General features: G+C 55.1%; 3 protein-coding genes across 10 annotated transcripts; 2 read left to right on the top strand and 1 right to left on the bottom strand.

Annotated features, from left to right (window-relative positions):
* Nucleotides 1-865: 865 nt before the first annotated feature.
* LOC116233906 (erythroblast NAD(P)(+)--arginine ADP-ribosyltransferase-like) lies at nucleotides 866-2,878 on the bottom strand. 2 transcript variants are annotated; one of them, XM_090134178.1, is made up of 3 exons: nucleotides 1,937-2,878; nucleotides 1,241-1,308; nucleotides 866-1,097 (listed from the first exon to the last, which is right to left on the bottom strand). In XM_090134178.1, exons 1-2 carry the CDS (start codon nucleotides 2,709-2,711, stop codon nucleotides 1,265-1,267), a joined length of 819 nt encoding a protein of 272 aa, XP_089990304.1. In that variant the 5' UTR covers nucleotides 2,712-2,878; the 3' UTR covers nucleotides 866-1,097; nucleotides 1,241-1,264. The 2 variants fall into 2 exon arrangements, with proteins under 2 accessions (XP_089990304.1, XP_031456958.2); XM_031601098.2 differs by having other exon boundaries at nucleotides 866-1,148; nucleotides 1,937-2,877.
* Nucleotides 2,879-4,546: 1,668 nt separating this feature from the next.
* Nucleotides 4,547-17,306, top strand: LOC116233883 (erythroblast NAD(P)(+)--arginine ADP-ribosyltransferase-like). 7 transcript variants are annotated; one of them, XM_090134170.1, is made up of 3 exons: nucleotides 4,547-6,387; nucleotides 6,635-6,673; nucleotides 10,692-11,017. In XM_090134170.1, exons 1-3 carry the CDS (start codon nucleotides 5,502-5,504, stop codon nucleotides 10,760-10,762), a joined length of 996 nt encoding a protein of 331 aa, XP_089990296.1. In that variant the 5' UTR covers nucleotides 4,547-5,501; the 3' UTR covers nucleotides 10,763-11,017. The 7 variants fall into 7 exon arrangements, with proteins under 7 accessions (XP_089990296.1, XP_089990297.1, XP_089990295.1 ...); XM_090134171.1 differs by lacking the exon at nucleotides 10,692-11,017 and adding an exon at nucleotides 17,044-17,306 and having other exon boundaries at nucleotides 4,548-6,387; XM_090134169.1 differs by lacking the exon at nucleotides 10,692-11,017 and adding an exon at nucleotides 6,766-8,258 and having other exon boundaries at nucleotides 4,551-6,387.
* LOC149920357 (erythroblast NAD(P)(+)--arginine ADP-ribosyltransferase-like) lies at nucleotides 11,319-15,345 on the top strand. Its single transcript, XM_090134177.1, has 2 exons — nucleotides 11,319-14,735; nucleotides 15,094-15,345. Exons 1-2 carry the CDS (start codon nucleotides 13,955-13,957, stop codon nucleotides 15,174-15,176), a joined length of 864 nt encoding a protein of 287 aa, XP_089990303.1. The 5' UTR covers nucleotides 11,319-13,954; the 3' UTR covers nucleotides 15,177-15,345.
* Nucleotides 17,307-17,311: the final 5 nt, after the last annotated feature.

Genomic DNA, 17,311 nt, shown 5'->3' on the forward strand with positions numbered 1-17,311 from the left:
CGTTCTGTGAATCTATGGTTCTATGATTCTATGATTCCATGACCATTCCAAGTACTTCTTCCCACCCACACAGCAATCAGAATCACAGAATCACAGAACAGCCAGGGTTGTAAGGGACCTCAAGGATCATGAATCTCCAACCGCCCTGTCACATGCAGGGCCACCAGCCTCCCCATTTAATAGTGGACCACACAATCAGGGAGGCATCTTTGTGGATTCATCACTCCGGGGCAAAGAAGGCCCCAGATCCTCGATGGACTGCTACCCCCATGGGACATCTGACACTTACAAGAGGAAAACAGAATGCTCCATACTTATCTATCCTGTACAATTTTAACTCGTGCTTTAGCTTGGCCCAAAAATGCCTCTGCAAAGCTAACTGAAAAGCTTAGTCAAGCTTTGAATGTTTCAGCTTGTTGGGTATGTAGGGCCAGGGAGGGGAGGATGCCAGTTTCTGGAATAGCTGCACTAAATTGGACAATCCCGGATTGGGTAACAAACCAGATGGAAAAGGCTGGAGGCAATTGTAAATATGGGGAATAAAATCAGAGTAAGCTAGGCCCCAGATCTGACTTATTGCTCATTAATGATACCTGGTCCATTTTTTTATAGAGAGGGGGGATCACCAAAACCATAGGAATGTGAGGTCCTTGGGGAGAAGTGGAGATAAGAGAGCTGCTGTCTGCAAGTCACTGGGGGTCCCTGTGAAGATAAGGAGGCAGAGTTGCTGCTGAGACACAATGCAACCCCATAAAGTCTTCGCAATAGCTTTCATCCAGCGACCAGATGAGCCCAGAGACCCTCCCCACATTCTAGAAAGCATGCAAATAAGGGCAGGGAGCTGGGAGTGAGCAGGGCTGGAAGGTGCAGTAAATAAAAGCAATAAAAGCAACGCTTTTATTTTTCTGGAAGAGCCTTGGAACATTCTCTGCTGTTGTCCCACGTCGGACATCAACACCGAAAGCGTCAGCAGTGGGAAAGCAGAGTCTGCTGTTTCCATGAGATGCGTTGGCATATCGCTGCCCTCCTGTGCGTATGGAGCAGCAGCATGGGATGGTGTGGAGGTCAGTGCTCTGCCACGGCTGCCAGGGCTGCGGCTGCCAGGAGAAGCACCCAGAGGTGTGGGGGTTCCGTGGGGCCGCTCCTGCCTGGGGGGACGGTGGCAGGCAGTCAATGGCTGCGGGGCTGCATGCAGTGCCCAGCCTGGGCCAGGGGCTGCGGGACCAAGGGCTGCTCTTACCTGCGCTTACTGTGTGCTGTGTGCTTACTGTGCTGAAGCCGCACACGGCGGCTCCTTGCACCTTTTCTCTGCAAAGAGAGCGAGAGCGCTGCAGGGCCACGGCACAGACAGAGGCTCCCACTGCACTGCAACCCCAGCGCAGAGCTGCCGGGCTGCAGCCATCAGCGGGGCCTGGCCTCCAGTTCCCCGTGGGCTCCCCGTCGGCCGAGCTCCCCACCTCCCCACAACCACAGCCTGCACGCCCTCCCCATGTCCCAGTCCTCAGTGTCCCGATTCACCCAGCAGCCCCATTCTGGAGCACAGCTCTGCAATGGAAAGTGAAGGAGCTGGGCTGGTTCCACCTGGAGGAGAGAGGGATCTGGGGAAACCCCACTGAGGCTTTCTGGTGCTTGGAAGTTGCACTATACAAGGAGAAGAGCTTTGGTGTGGGGTCCTGGGCAGCCTGACTGAGAGGGACACAGCCGGGACGTGGCAGAGGGCTGGTGCTGGCTGGACCGCAGGGCACCTGCAACCCACGCGGTCCTACGATCCTATGGAGGTGTTGCCATCCCCACAAGATCCCCTTTCACCCTACAGAGCTGTAAGCATGGGGACACCGTCTCTGTCTTGCAGCTGCAGGGATGCAAGGATTGCAGAGCTGCCCAGGGCTGTGCCCCAACCCTGCCCCACTGCCCCAAATGCACTCGCAGCCCTTACCCTTCACGAACTCGCAGTTGTAGGTGCTGCTGTTCCCCTGGGAACGGAGCTGGATGTAGGTGATGCCTTTGTTACGGGTGATGTTGGTGACCCTGAAGTGCTCAAAGGGTGGGATGAGGACTTTGTTCTCAGCAGGAAAGGTGGTGAAGTGCAGGACGGGTGCACCATAGCAGGTCTCCACGGAGAAGAATGTGTCTGGACCGTACACACTGGGGAGGTTCTTCTGGAGGGAGGAGGAGGTGAAGTGGCCGAAGCGGACCAACTGGCCTTGCTGTGCTGTGTAGCGGGTGCCCCTGACACCGCGGTACACCTGGAAGCATCGCTGGAGCTGAGATCTCCTCAGGGTGTGCAGGGCTCTGATCAGGAGGAAATGCAGCGTCTTGAAGGGGTAGGAGCTCAGGTAGTGCTGCCGGGAGCGCCCAGCCGTGAGCGTGGCACTGTTGAACTGGTGGTACAGGTTCCCCTGCATCATGTACGCCAGCACGGCTGTGGCCTGATCCCATGGCAGTGCTGGTGGGTGGGCAGCATGGCCCCATCGGCTCTGCCATTCCGCAGCTGCCCTTCTCCAGTCAGGGGTGTAGTTGTTGAACTCGGTGCGGTTCAGCTCCAGCAGTTCAGCCTCCATCAAGTCGACGCAGCCATGGTACTGGTCATCAAAGGAGTTGGGGGCCATGTCCATCACCACCTCCTTGACCTGGCTGTTCTTAATGCTGGCAGCCGATGCTCCAGTCCAGGTGCCGAGCAGCAGCACCCAGCCCAGGGTGAGGTGTTCCATGTGCAGAAGGACACGGTGCCCAGCTGCCCACACAGTGGCTCCCCCAGCACAGCCCCACCAGCCCCAGAGCTGCAGCTAGCTTCGTCCCCGCTTTGCTTGGCATGAACCTGGGTGCCCTGGCTTGCGTGACACGGTTCTTTATACACTGACCACCCCTGACCTCTGAGAATTGCTGTTGCTGCTGAGTTTTTGCTGCGTGCACAGCACGAGGAAGTGCTCTTTTAGCAGTCGTCCTCATTTTCGATGCGTGTGAGTTCCGCTGCCACATGCAGTCATCTCAGTTCCCCAGGTCTTCTTTTTCTCCTTCTTAATAATGGGAGAGATGTTTCAGCAGCATCAGCACAATCTGGAGGAGATCCAAGACAGCCAGCATAGCTTCAGCAAGGGAACATCTTGCCTGACCCAACCAGCAGCCTTCTGTGATGGAGGGACAGCATCAGTGGACAAAGGGAGGGTGGTTGGTGTCACCTACCTGGGCTTGTGCAAGGCCTTTGGCATGGCCTCCCACCTCATCCTGATCTAAAGTGGAGAGCTGAGGGTTTCAAGGGTGGAAAACTTGGTGGGTAAGGCATTGGATGGATGGTCGTGGTCAGAGGGTGGTGGTCAGTGGCTCTGTGCTCAGCTGCAGGTGGTGCTGAGTGGTGTCCCCAAGGGGTCCGTCCTGGGAACGGGGCTCTTCGACATCTTCATCAATGGCATCGATGATGGATGGAGTGCACCCTCAGCAGTTTGCTGATGATACGAAGTTGGGAGGATTGGCTGACACACCCGAAGGCTGTGCTGCCATTCAGCGAGACCTGGACAGGCTGGAGAGCTGGGCAGTAAGAAACCAGATGAGGTTTAACAAAAGCAAGTGTAGAGTCTTGCACCTAGGGAGGAATAATTGCATGCACCGGTACAGGTTGGGGGATGAGCTGCTGGAGAGGAGCTCTGCGGAGAGGGACCTGGGTGTCCTGGTGGACGACAGGTTGGCCATGAGCCAGCAGTGTGCCCTTGTGGCCTAAAAGGCCAATGGCATTCTGGGGTGCATTAAAAGGAGCGTGGCCGGCAGGTCGAGGGAGGTGATCCTCCCCCTCTACTCTGCCCTGGTAAGGCCTCATCTGGAGTACTGTGTCCAGTTCTGGGCTCCTCAGTACAAAAAAGACAGGGATCTCTTGGAAAGAGTCCAGCAGAGAGCCACAAAGATGGTGAAGGGCCTGGAGCATCTCCCCTATGAAGAAAGGCTGAGTGAACTGGGTCTGTTTAGCCTTGAGAAGACTGAGAGGGACCTGATCCAGTGTGGGAGGCAGAGTGGTGAGGCCAGACTGTTTTCAGCAGTGTGTGGAGACAGGACAAGGGAAATGGCCAGAAATTGCAGCATAGGAAGTTCTGCACAACTGTGCACAAGAACTTCTTTAGGTGAGGTGACGGAGCACTGGAACAGGCTGCCCAGGGAGGTGGTGGAGTCTCCTTTGGAGATATTCAAGACCTGCCTGGACGCCTACCTGTGCGACCTGGTGTAGGGATCCTGCTTTGGCAGGGGGGTTGGACTCGATGATCTCTGGAGCTCCCTTCCAACCCCTACGATTCTGTGATTCGGTGAGTAGTGAGCTCAACTTCTTTTCTGCTTTTTCCCAGTTCTCTCCCCCATCCCCATGGACAGGGCAGTGAGCAAAGGGGCTGAGCTGTGCTGGGTAACACCACAACCCCGTGGCTGTGCTCACAGGTGCTTCATGGCCCCGACAGTGAGGTGTGGGGTCCTGGGCTGCCCTCCATCCCCAGCGCTGGGATGGGAGAACTCAGGGCTCGGCTGGGGGCTTTCCTCCCTTCCTTCATTTGTTCCCTGTCAGCAGCAGTCAGTGGTCCTGGTGCTGCTTCTTCCTGAGGTGACTGCCAAGGTGGAAACACTCCCTGTGCCTTTTGCTTTCACTTACAGGAAAGGGAGCGGGTCAGCATAAAGGAGGTGGGGAAGGGAGGAACGGAGAGTGAAGCAGGCAGGGAGGCAGCGGGGTGATTCTGAGCACACCGAGCTGTGCCCACCTCCTGTGCCTCTGTGCTGCTGCTGAGCAGTGCTGCACAGAGCTGAGGATGTTTCAGATTTCAGCATCTACTGCTGTTGCACCAGTGAGGGACTGGGGGGCACAAGGAGCAGGGAGGAGACAAAACTGGGACAGCTGACCTCAGCTGGCCAAAGGGATATCCCGTACCATATGATACCATGAGGAAAAAGCTGTAAGAGCATGAGAAGGAGTCACTGAGCCTGCAGCCAGTGACTCTGATTCAGTGACTTTATCTCCTTCTCCAGTGCCTAAGAGTTTTGGTCAGACAGGGACAGCTCGACTGCAAACCCTGGATGACTACCAGGTAGCCTTTGCTAAACGTGTGTCCCAGTGTCTGACCATCCCAATACCCGTTGCCCATGGTCTATTCTGTAACAGCTGCTGGTATTTGAATCTCCCAGAGTCTGCTGAATGATAAGGGGTGTGACGGCCCCACTCACAGCCACGTACTTTGGCCCAGGCATCGATGAGATTGTTTCAGAAATGAATGTTGTTGCAAGATTCCGCTCTTTCTAGGGATCCATGTCACCACTAGATTTGTATTTCAAGGCCCAGGGTAGCGTCCTGGTTGGTGATATGTATAGACTAAAGCAAGGATGATTGTTTAAAGGGTATTTCCTGATGATGTGCACGAGGCCATTTGCAACAAGTCAGCAGCAACAGACATTCTGAGAGGTCCTAAATGCAATTATAAATAACCCATCCTGGGATCCAGCCAGGGTTACTATAAAAAGCCAGAGCAGCTGCGTTCATGTGTCACGGGGCACACGTCGTGTGGGGCTGCGGCTGCAGCACCGGGTCTGGTGGAGCTGTGCTGGGGGAATCACTGTGCGTGCAGATGGGCACCTGTGTCCTCCTGCACATGGAGCACGTCCTCCTGGGCTGGGTGCTGCTGCTCGGCACCTTGGCCACCAGCAGCAAGAGAGACCTGGGTTCAGTCAAGGAGGTGGCGATGGACATGGCCAACAGCACCTTTGATGACCAGTACCAGGGCTGCAGCCGCATGATGGAGGATGAGCTGGAGGAGCTGAACTGCACCGAGTTCACCAACGAGGTCTATGCCGAGGGGTGGAGAAATGCTGCCATGGAGTGGCGAAATCGATGGGGTCATGGCAAACGCCCACCGGCCCTGAGACGGGACCAGGCCACAGCCATGCTGGCGTACACCATGGAGGGGAAACTGTACCACCAGTTCAACACAGCCACGAGAAGGGATGGCATCTCCCGGCAGCACTACCTGCGTTTCTTCCCCTTCAAGACGCTGCATTTCCTCCTGAGCAGAGCCCTGCACACCCTGAGGGAATCCCAGATCCAGCAATGCTTCCAGGTGTACCGCGGTGTCAGGGGCACCCGATTCACAGCACAGCAAGGCCAGGTGGTCCGCTTCGGCCAGTTCACCTCCTCCTCCCTCCGGGAGAAGGTCGCTGAATCTTTTGGCCAGGACACGTTCTTCTCAGTGGAGACCTGCTATGGTGTGCCCATCAAGGAATTCTCCACTTTCCCCACTGAAGATGAAGTCCTCATCCCACCCTTCGAGCAATTCAGGGTCACCAGCATCACCTACACTGAGAGAAGAACCTTCATCCAGCTCCGCTCCCAGGGGATGCACAGCACCTACAACTGCGAGTTCGTGAAGGGTAAGGGCTGCAGTGCTCCAGAATGGGGAGCTTGGGTGGATGCGGGACACCGAGGAGTGGGAGCGTGGGGAGGGCGTGCAGGCTGTGGTCATGGGGAGGTGGGGAGCTCGGCCGACGGGGAGCCTACGGGGAACTGGAGGCCAGGCCCCGCTGATGGCTGCAGCCCGGCAGCTCTGCGCTGGGGTTGCAGTGCAGTGGGAGCCTCTGTCTGTGCCGCGGCCCTGCAGCGCTCTCGCTCTCTTTGCAGAGAAAAGGTGCAAGGAGCGGCCGTGTGCTTTCAGCGCAGGTAAGAGCAGCCCTTGGTCCCGCAGCCCCTGGCCCAGGCTGGGCACTGCATGCAGCCCCGCAGCCACTGACTGCCTGCCGCCGTCCCCCCAGGCAGGAGCGGCCCCACAGAACCCCCACACCTCTGGGTGCTCCTCCTGGCAGCCGCAGCCCTGGCAGCCCTGGGAGAGCCCTGAGCTGCACACCGCACTGCTGCCATCCCTTGGATCCGAGCAGCTCTCCGTTCATTCCCAGCAGGCCTGCTGGCCCCAGATCCTGCTTGAGCTTCTCGCCAAAGCTTGTACCGCCATGGCTGCTGAAGACTGAGGACATCTTTGCTTGCGGGTCCTGCCGGGCTCACCTCCACACTGAGGTCACCTCAAGCACCAAGCTGTGCTGCATGACCAGATGCCTTGCCCCCTCCCCGGAGCAGAGCCCGTGGCACCTGGATAGCAGGGCGCAGAGCAGCCCCCCACCCCTACTACTCTCTACCCCCCCTTCTGCAGTCCCACTACTCCCCTTGCCCCGCACACCCCCATGGCTTTGCGGAGCTCTAAGCTCCTCCAGCTCCCCATGCTCCCAAATATCCACAAGTTCCTCAACAGCAGAGATGTTCCCTCCATGAGAGCCCTGCTGGCAGCCTGTACCCTCCTCGAGATCAAAGTTGTAGGTGCTGCTTTTGCACTGGGAGTGGAGATGGACAAAGGCTTTTCCCTTTGTTTTTTATGGTAACCTCCGTGGTCTCAATGGGTGCACAGAGGACTTCTTTGTCCTCATCGGGGTGGAAGGAGAAGTCTTTGATGGGGACAGCATGGCAGGGCTCCACTGAGAAGGAGGCCTCCTGGCCAAAAGACTCATCGACCTTCTTCTGGAGGCTGGAGGAGGCGAACGTGGACCAGCGTTGTGCCAAGCAGTGGGTGTTCCTGGTGCTGTAGTAGATGTGGTGGCATCGTTGGGCTGGGATTCCCACAAGGTCTGCCTCAGGAGGACGTGTGGTGTCTCGGAGAGGAAGGTAAAACCACAACGGCCCTTTTGGTGCTCGATGTGGGATCTGGAGGGCTGAGATAAGGGCAGATCTGACCAGAGTCTGTTCAAGCAGTCAGAAGTCCTCACCCCACCCTTTGAGTACGTTCAGGTCACCAACTTCACCGACGTCAAAAGCAGAGCCCTCATCCATCTCCATTCCCAGGAGAAGAGCAGCACCTACAACTGGGAGCTTGTGGAGGGTAAGGGCTGCTGGTGGGGTGGCCAGCAGGGCTGGGGCACAGCCCCGTCAGCTCTGTGCTCCCTGCACTCTTCCAGCCACAGCTGGAGGGGCTTGGGGGACAGATTGTGTGGCCCCATCCCCCTGGCAACGTCATCATGGAGTCATGGAATGATTTGGGTTGGAACAGACCCTAAAACCCATCCAATCCCCACCCCTGCCATGGGCTGGGTGCCCCCCAGCAGCTCAGGCTGCCCAGGGTCCCATCTGTGACCTTGGGCACATCCAGGGATGTGGCACCCATGGCTTCAGTAGGCACCCTAAGCCCCGACTGCTCACCACACCCTGAGTGAAGATTTTCCCACTAACATCTAATCTATATCTCCATTTTATTATTATTATTATTATTTATATTGAATCTTTCCTAATGTCCTATCATACTCAGTCCACATAAGAAGGCAGAGTCCCTCCTGTTTATTAGATCTCTTTCAGTAACAGAAAGCTGCAATGAGGTCTCATCATACAATCACTGAATATCCTAAGTTGGAAGGGACCATCGCCGTCACTGAGTCCAACTCCTGGCTCCACACAGGACTGCCCCAAAATCAGACCATATGGCTGAGGGCATTATCCACACTCTTCTCGAGCTCCAGCAAACACAGTGCCATGACCACTGCCCTGCAGACTCCTCTCCATTGCAGTCTCCTGTCTTCCTGTGAAGCTAGATGCACTAAGACTTCCTATGCACAGTAATAATGATCCCATTGAAAAATAGCATTTGTGTCATGCACTAAGCTACTGGATGCTTCAACACAGTGTATGCCCCCATAGCAGTGTTTCTAACTTCTTTTGCACCCTCTATGAATTCAAACCAGCACAGAAAATGTGAATGAGTTTAACAACACCAACAGCACCGCACACTTGTTAGGTTGGGGTGGGTGTTAGGATGGGGACTTTCAGAGCAGAGGGCTGTCCCCATGGGGATGATCACCATAGTGCATAAGATAAGACCTGCCACATCTCTGCCTGGGTGTGTTCCCAAACATACAGCTCTTTTCTGACTTTCAGTTCTTGACACATTAATGGCTTATGGGGTTACATAAACTCATTCAGCAATCTCTGTTACCTTACTGAGAACATTCAGTAATCAAAGAATCATAGAATTACAGATATATGGAATCATAGAATCATGGAATCACAGAATCACAGAATGATAGAATCATAGAATCATGGAATCATAGAATCACTGAATGATAGAATCATAGAATCATAGAATCAGGGAATCATGGAATCATAGAATCACGGAATCATGGAATCATAGAATCACAGAATCATAGAATCATGGAATCATAGAAGCATAGAATCACGGAATCATAGAATCACAGAATCATGGAATCATAGAATCATGGAATCATAGAATCACAGAATCATAGAACCATAGAATCACGGAATCACGGAATCATGGAATCATAGAATCACAGAATCACAGAATCATAGAATCATATAATCATGGAATCATAGAATCACGGAATCACGGAATCATGGAATCAGAATCACAGAATCACAGAATCACAGAATCGCAGAATCATGGAATCACAGAATCGTGGAATTGTGGAATCATGGAATTATGGAATCATGGAATTATGGAATCATAGATTCATGGAATTATGGAATCATAGAATTGTGGAGTCACAGAATCATGGAAACATGGGATCATGGAATCACAAAAATCATAGAAACAATAAAACATAGGATCACAGAATCGTGGAATCATGGAACAGGTTGGGTTGGAAAGGGACATTGAAGACGATGCAGTTCCAACCATCATACCCCAGGCAGGGCTTGCCAACCATTGCCATGTAGATTCCTGTTCCAGCTTTGCAACCCATAATTTAATGAGGTGATTCACCTTTTCTACCTGACCACTTGCCTATTGACTACTGACTTGTTGGACAACTTCTGCAGTAAAGTGAGTTCCCCCAGTCAGAGGATCATAAAATCAGTCATAGAATGGCTTGGGTTGGAAGGCACCTCAAGGATCACCAAGCTCCTGTCACAGGCAGGACCACCAACCTCCATATCGAACACAAGACCTGGACATTGTTGCAGGAAACCTCAGAACAATCTCTGCAGCAATACTCCCTTCAATACCCACAAGTCAAACAATGGAGTTCTTCCACTCCCACAAACACCCAGCACTTGGGCTCACAATTAGGACATTCAATTATAAAACCAGTCCCATTTCTTCATTCATGTTCCCGATTTCTTGTTCAGTGTTCCCCCTGGCTCTCCAGTGATGTCTCCCCAGTGAGCCAAAACACAACTCAGAGGGGTATTTTCGGTATTTCTTTTGGCTTCCCCTGTCCCATAATAACCTTTTGTTGGGTTAAATATTGGGTGAGAGCTTAAAACACGAATGGAATTTCACAAAAAAAAACAATTTTACAACACAAACATGGAACAGTCACAAAGACTGTGACAATGACCAGCATGGTTTACACCACTGGAAACTGAGTTTTGATAAGAGATGTGTACGTTTCAGGGATTTCCCATCTGAAGGTTTATATTGTGGGGTATCCTGCACACACACCATCCTCTGGAAGTTCTATAGGCTATATCAATTCTTGAATTTGCCAAACTAGTATATATCTCTGTCTCTCTCAGCATTCAGATTGCTTTGAGAATGCTCCAGTGGAAAATTCTACTCGTATTTAACCTGGGAGCAACATGAGGTGTTGCAGTGTGGTATAGTAATGCCTTCACTCTGCAGGGTGCAGATGATCACAGGGCTGATCACAGTCTCTTTTCACTTTCTCCCTTCTATTTGTTGTGTCAGATTCGTGTCTCCACTCCAGAAGATTCCCTGGGTGCTGTCTGTGGCAAATTGAATTACGCTGCTTGTTCTGAGGAGTTTGATGATAATGGCAGAGTTGTTACCCAAATTGCCCAAGGCATACAGAAAATAGCCCGTTCCCATCCAAACTAGGAAAAATGCCAACTTGACCGCTTTTCCTGGCTCCCAGGTGGCCCACGGGTGAAACACTTCTAACTAAGCCCAAGAAATCCATGGTAGCAATTGTGCAACATTTATCCCTCCCATACCCCTACCCCTCATTCTCTTTGCTAACATCTCCTCTCCTCTCCTCTCCTCTCCTCTCCTCTCCTCTCCTCTCCTCTCCTCTCCTCTCCTCTCCTCTCCTCTCCTCTCCTCTCCTCTCCTCTCCTCTCCTCTCCTCTCCTCTCCTCTCCTCTCCTCTCCTCTCCTCTCCTCTCCTCTCCTCTCCTCTCCTCTCCTCTCCTCTCCTCTCCTCTCCTCTCCTCTCCTCTCCTCTCCTCTCCTCTCCTCTCCTCTCCTCTCCTCTCCTCTCCTCTCCTCTCCTCTCCTCTCCTCCCCTCCCCTCCCCTCCCCTCCCCTCCCCTCCCCTCCCCTCCCCTCCCCTCCCCTCCCCTCCCCTCCCCTCCCCTCCCCTCCCCTTCCCTTCCCTTCCCTTCCCTTCCCTTCCCTTCCCTTCCCTTCCCTTCCCTTCCCTTCCCTTCCCTTCCCTTCCCTTCCCTTCCCTTCCCTTCCCTTCCCGAACAACCTTTGAGCTACTGTGTGATGGGCTGAAAGAGAACAAAAGTTGGTTTGGGCTCAAAGCTCGCTTCACGAGGCACTTTCGGTGATAAGACTCTTACTGGCAGCTGGGAATTATCCAGGGGGTCAGCGGTGGGTGCCACCACGTCACACTGCTGCTGCTTATGGTCGTAAAGATAAGCAGAAGCGGACAAGCAGTCTTTGTCTGGGGCTGGATTGGAGGAGCCGACCTCACGCACCAAGAAAAGCAGTGACTCCATGTCTAAAGGCTTAAGCACACCTTGCATTCCAGGAAAACGGGACGGAATTCCGAGAAGCAATGACCACATTGTCCCACCCTCGTGAGCATCAGTGCTAGAAATGTGGTTGGGGTCTCTGGTGGTCAGTGGATGAAGGCTTGTAGTCACCATCACTGTGATCCTCCAACCTTTTGCTGGGGGGGAGCCCAAACAACACGGCACTGCGTTGTGTTGAGCTCAGGCATCAGCTTTGCTGTCATATCTTCAACAACAAGGCGTCTATTGTTCTTTCTTATCTTTCTTTGATTGTCGGCGGGTTTCCACGGACTCTGCATTCTGTCCTTCAGCTCACCTTTATGCAAGCAAACCGTCTTCCACCTGGTAACTGCTTCAGTTATCTGAATAGGCTCTTCTCACAAAGAGAAGCTGCTCTCATGGTTCACTCCACTGTTGTTCCGCGTCAGAAAGCAGCACCAAAAGTGTCAGCAGTGGGAAAGCAGTGCCTGCAGTTCCCATGAGATGCAACGAGGGCACGTTGCTGCCCTCCTGTCCTTGTGGAGGGGCCGTGCAGAGCTCAGGGCTCTCGCACAGCTGCCGCCCCCCGATGCATCCAAGCTCCCCATTCTGGAGCACCACGCTGCAGCCCTTACCCTTCATGAGCTCGCAGCTGTAGGAGCTGCTCTTCCACTGGGAGCAGAGCTGGATGAAGGCGATGCCTTTGTTGTAGGGGATGCTGGTGAGCCTGAAGTGCTCAGAGGGTGGGATGAGGACTTGGTCCTCAGCAGGGAAGGTGGTGAAGTCCTGGACGGGCACACCATGGCAGGTCTCCACGGAGAAGAATGTGTCCGGGCCGTGCTCTTTGGGGAGGTTTTCTGGAGAGAGCAGGAAGGAAAACGACCATGTCCTTATTCTAAAGTTGGAGAGCAGTGGGTTTCAAGGGTGGGTAAGGCATTGGATGGATGGTCGTGGTCAGAGGGTGGTGGTCAGTGGCTCTGTGCTCAGCTGCAGGTGGTGCTGAGTGGTGTCCCCAAGGGGTCCGTCCTGGGAACGGGGCTCTTCGACATCTTCATCACTGGCATCAATGACAGATGGAGTGCACCCTCAGCAGTTTGCTGATGACACCGAGCTGAGCGCTGCGGTTGACACGGCAGAAGTAAAGGATTGTCCCTCTCCTCCTTCATCACATGGCACCGTCTGGAGCACTGCACCCAGGTCTGGGTGTCCCATCACAGGAAAGACGTGGAGGTGTTGGAATGGGTGCAGAGGAGGTCACGGTGATGCTGAAAGGGCTGCAGCAGCTCTCCTGTGAGGAAAGGCTGAGGGGGCAGGGGGCGTTCAGCATGGAGAAGGGAAGGCTCCATGGACACCTCAGTGCAGCACTGCACGGCTAACCGGAATGTACAGCATTGCACCGAGGGCATCGTCCAAATGCCTCCTGAGCACTGGCAGGCATGGAGCATCAACTCCAGCCTTAGAAACCTGTCCCACTGGATGAAGGCAGAGATTTTGGAATGTCAACAGAGGAAGAGGTGATGGTGCCTATAGCTGGGCTCAGGATCGAGGGATGGACTTGGCCATGGGTACTATTGCACAGGTTATCCATGAATGTGAAACACACAGGGTCATTAAGCAAGTCAAGTGGATAATGACCATTTGTTTGGAGGATGATGGCTGACATACAAATACGGGGAGGCCTGGAGGTGGATCACATCACATCCCACAGACTCACCATGGCAATCACCACATGCTTACAGTGATGGGGCAACCAATGATGAGTGGTGAGCTCATCTTCTTTTCTGCTTTTTCCCAATTCCATTCCCCATCCCCATGGACGGGGCAGTGAGCAAAGGGGCTGAGCTGCTGCTGGGTAACACCACAACCCCGTGGCTGTGCTCCCTGGTGCTGCATGGCCCCAACATTGAGGTGTGGGGTCCTGGGCTGCCCTCCATCCCCAGCGCTGGGATGGGAGCACTCAGGGCTTGACTGGGGGCTTTCCTTCCTTTGTTTGTCCCCTATGAGCAGCTGATAGTGGTCCCATTGCTGCTCCCTTGGTGTCATGGCCAACATGGGGACACTCCCTGTGCCTTTTGCTTTCATTTACGGGAAAGGGAGTGGGAAAGGGAGTGGGACAGCATAAAGGAGGTGGCGAGGGAAGGAGGGGAGAGTGAAGCAGGCAGGGGAGGCAGCGGGGTGATCCTGAGCACACTGAGCTGTGTCCAGCTCCTGTGCCCCTGTGCTGCTGCTGAGCAGTGCTGCCCAGAGCTGGGCACCTGCATCCTCCCGCACATGGAGCATGTCCTCCTGGGCTGCGTGCTGCTGCTCGGCACCTGGACTGGAGCATCTGCTGCCAGCATTAAGAACAGCCAGATCAAGGAGGTGGCGATGGCCATGGCCAACAGCTCCTTTGATGACCAGTACCAGGGCTGCGTCGACTTGATGGAGGCTGAGCTGCCGGAGCTGAACCGCACCGAGTTCAGCAACGAGGTCTACGCTGAGGGCTGGCGTTCTGCCACCGAGTTGTGGCAGAGCCGATCGGGTGGTGCCACCAGCCCAGTGGTGCTGGGACGGGATCAGGCCATAGCCCTGCTGGCGTACACGATGGAGGGGGAGCTGTACCGCGTGTTCAACAACGCCACGCTCACGGCTGGGCGCTCCCGGCAGCACTACCTGAGCTCCTACCACTACAAGACGCTGCATTTCCTCCTGAGCAGAGCCCTGCACACCCTGAGGGAATCCCAGATCCAGCAATGCTTCCAGGTGTACCGCGGTGTCAGGGGCACCCGATTCACGGCACAGCAAGGCCAGGTGGTCCGCTTCGGCCAGTTCACCTCCTCCTCCTTCAACCAGGTGGTTGCTAAATCTTTTGGCCAGGACACGTTCTTCTCAGTGGAGACCTGCTATGGTGTGCCCATCAAGGACCTCTCTGCGTTCCCCAGTGAGGACGAAGTCCTCATCCCACCCTTCGAGCAATTCAGGGTCACCAGCATCACCTACACTGAGGGAAGAACCTTCATCCAGCTCCGCTCCCAGGGGATGCACAGCACCTACAACTGCGAGTTCGTGAAGGGTAAGGGCTGCAGTGCTCCAGAATGGGGAGCTTGGGTGGATGGGGGACACTGAGGAGTGGGAGCGTGGGGAGGGCGTGCAGGCTGTGGTCGTGGGGAGGTGGGGAGCTCGGCCGACGGGGAGCCCACGGGGAACTGGAGGCCAGGCCCCGCTGATGGCTGCAGCCCGGCAGCTCTGCGCTGGGGTTGCAGTGCAGTGGGAGCCTCTGTCTGTGCCGTGGCCCTCCCAGCCCGGCTCACGTGGCTCGCAGTGAGCTTTCAGGGCAGGTAAGAGCAGCCCGTGGCCCCGCAGCCCCTGGCCCAGGCTGGGCACCGTTTGCAGCCCCTGCAGCCATTAATACCCATCCCCATCCTCCCCAGGCAGGAGCAGCCCCATGGAACCCCCACACCTCTGGGTGCTCCTCCTGGCAGCCGCAGCCCTGGCAGCCCTGGGAGAGTCCTGACCTCCACACCATCCCTCCTTGTGGACAGGAGGGCAGAAACGTGCCAACGCATCTCGTGGAAACTGCAGATGCTGCTTTCCTGCTCCTGACGCTCGCGGTGCTGCTGTTGGATGTGAAACAGCAGCAAAGAACGGTCCACAGCTCTGCCAGAAAAATAAAAGCATTGCTTTTATTGCTTGTATTTACTGCATCCCCCAGCCCTGCTCACGCGGCTCACCAGGCAGTTGCTTTAATGAAGCCCCTCTGCCCCACAACCGGCTGAGCTGGGGGCAGCAGGAGCCCCACACACAGCATCCAATGGGGCAGCCCTCGCCCCGCGCTGTTGGGCTCATCACGAGTTCTGCTCGGTCTCAGCCCATTTCTCCACCTTCTTTGCTGGGTGATGTAAGGAATGAAACCCTATAACCCACGTTGATTCTGATTGCTGTGTGGGTGGGAAGAAGTACTTGGAAAGGTCATGGAATCATAGAATCATAGAACCATAGATTCACAGAACGGCCTGGGTTGCAAAGGAGCACAGTGCTCACCCAGTCCCAACCCCCTGCTATGCGCAGGGTCACCAACCAGCAGACCAGGCTGCCCAGAGCCACATCCAGCCTGGCCTTGAATGCCTGCAGGGATGGGGCATCCACAGCCTCCTTGGGCAACCTGTTCCAGTGCCTCACCACCCTCTGGCTCAAGAACGTCCTCCTCATATTCAACCTGAACCTCCCCTGTCTCACTTTAAAGCCATTCCCCCTCGTCCTGTCACCATCCACCCTCACAAACAGCCGTTCCCCCTCCTGTTTATTCAAGCACTGGAAGGCCACAATCAGGTCTCCCCGCAGCCTTCTCTTCTCCAAGCTCAACAAGCCCAGTTCCCTCAACCTTTCCTCATAGCAGAGCTGCTCCAGCCCTCTGCTCATCTCAGTGCCCTCCTCTGGCCCCGCTCCCACAGCTCCACGTCCTTCCTGTGCTGGGGGCCCCAGGCCTGGACGCAGTGCTGCAGATGGGGGCTCACAAGAGCCGAGCAGAGGGGGACAATCACCTCCCTCTCCCTGCTGGCCACCCCTTTACTGCAGCCCAGCACACAGTTGGCCGTCGGGCTGCAGGCTCACACTGCTGGCTGTGTCAGCTTCTCATCCTCCAGGACCCCCAGGTCCTCCTTCGCAGGGCTGCTCTCCAGCAGACCTTCCCCCAGTCTGTATCAACACCTGGCATTGCCCCGACCCGATGCAGCACCCTGCACGTGGCCTTACTGGACCTCATTGTGTCCTCATGGCCCACCTCTCCGTCCTGTCCAGCTCCCTATGGATGCCTTCCCTTCCCTTCCCTCCATCGCACCGCCTGCACCGCTCAGCTCGGTGCCATCACAAACTCGCTGAGCGCTCGGTGCCACCGTCTGTCACTGATGAAGATGCTGAAGATGCTGAGCCCTGAGGGACACGGCTTGTGAGCGGCCTGCACCCCGACACAGAGCCATGGATCGCAGCCCTTCGGCTGCTCCATTCCTCGCCACTGTCACACGGCTGTCCGAGGCGTACAGAAAACAGCCCGTGTTCCCATCCAAACCAGGAAAAATCCCAACTTGTCCTCTTTTCCTGGCTCCCAGGTGCCCATGGGTGAAACGTATCCTGTTTGATCTATTTGTGCTGGTGCAACCCTAATGTTTGTTCTGCGTAGGATTCCGTGCTTTATTCCACTTGCACAACCTGCTGCTCTTTGTCACCACTCCAACCGAGGACAAGCGGGACAGATCAGGGCAGCACTTCTAACCAAGCCCAAGAAACCCATGGTAGCAATTGTGCAACGTTTATCCCTCCCATACCTCCAGCCCCCTTTCCCATATGTTTACTTTCGTTTTCCTTTTCTTTCCTCACCACCCTAGATGGTCATTTATGCATCAATTTCAAACAACCTTTGAGCTACTGTGTGATGGGCTGAAAGAGAACAAAAGTTGGTTTGGGATCCTCCTGGCAGCCGCAGCCCTGGTAGCCATAGGAGAGCCCTGGCCTCCACACCATCCCACTGCTCCCCTCCATACGCACAGGAGGGCAGCAAAGTGCCAACGCATCTCATGGAAACTGCAGACTGCTTTCCCACTGCTGACACTCTCAATGCTGCAGTCAGATGTGGAACAACAGCAGAGAACTCCC

The sequence above is a fragment of the Phasianus colchicus genome, chromosome 1, assembly GCF_987193195.1.
Source record: "Phasianus colchicus chromosome 1, bPhaCol1.hap1.1, whole genome shotgun sequence".
Classification (NCBI taxonomy): domain Eukaryota; kingdom Metazoa; phylum Chordata; class Aves; order Galliformes; family Phasianidae; genus Phasianus; species Phasianus colchicus.

Bases quoted from the DNA above. Each gene is read 5' to 3' on its own strand.
- LOC116233906 (XM_090134178.1), bottom strand. From the start codon at position 2,711: ATGGAACACCTCACCCTGGGCTGGGTGCTGCTGCTCGGCACCTGGACT. The intron at 1,309-1,936 runs GTAAGGGCTGCG...CTCTCTTTGCAG, and splicing joins CAACTGCGAGTTCGTGAAGG to AGAAAAGGTGCAAGGAGCCG.
- LOC149920357 (XM_090134177.1), top strand. From the start codon at position 13,955: ATGGAGCATGTCCTCCTGGGCTGCGTGCTGCTGCTCGGCACCTGGACT. The intron at 14,736-15,093 runs GTAAGGGCTGCA...CATCCTCCCCAG, and splicing joins CAACTGCGAGTTCGTGAAGG to GCAGGAGCAGCCCCATGGAA.
- LOC116233883 (XM_090134169.1), top strand. From the start codon at position 5,502: ATGTGTCACGGGGCACACGTCGTGTGGGGCTGCGGCTGCAGCACCGGG. The intron at 6,388-6,634 runs GTAAGGGCTGCA...CTCTCTTTGCAG, and splicing joins CAACTGCGAGTTCGTGAAGG to AGAAAAGGTGCAAGGAGCGG. The intron at 6,674-6,765 runs GTAAGAGCAGCC...CCGTCCCCCCAG, and splicing joins GCCGTGTGCTTTCAGCGCAG to GCAGGAGCGGCCCCACAGAA.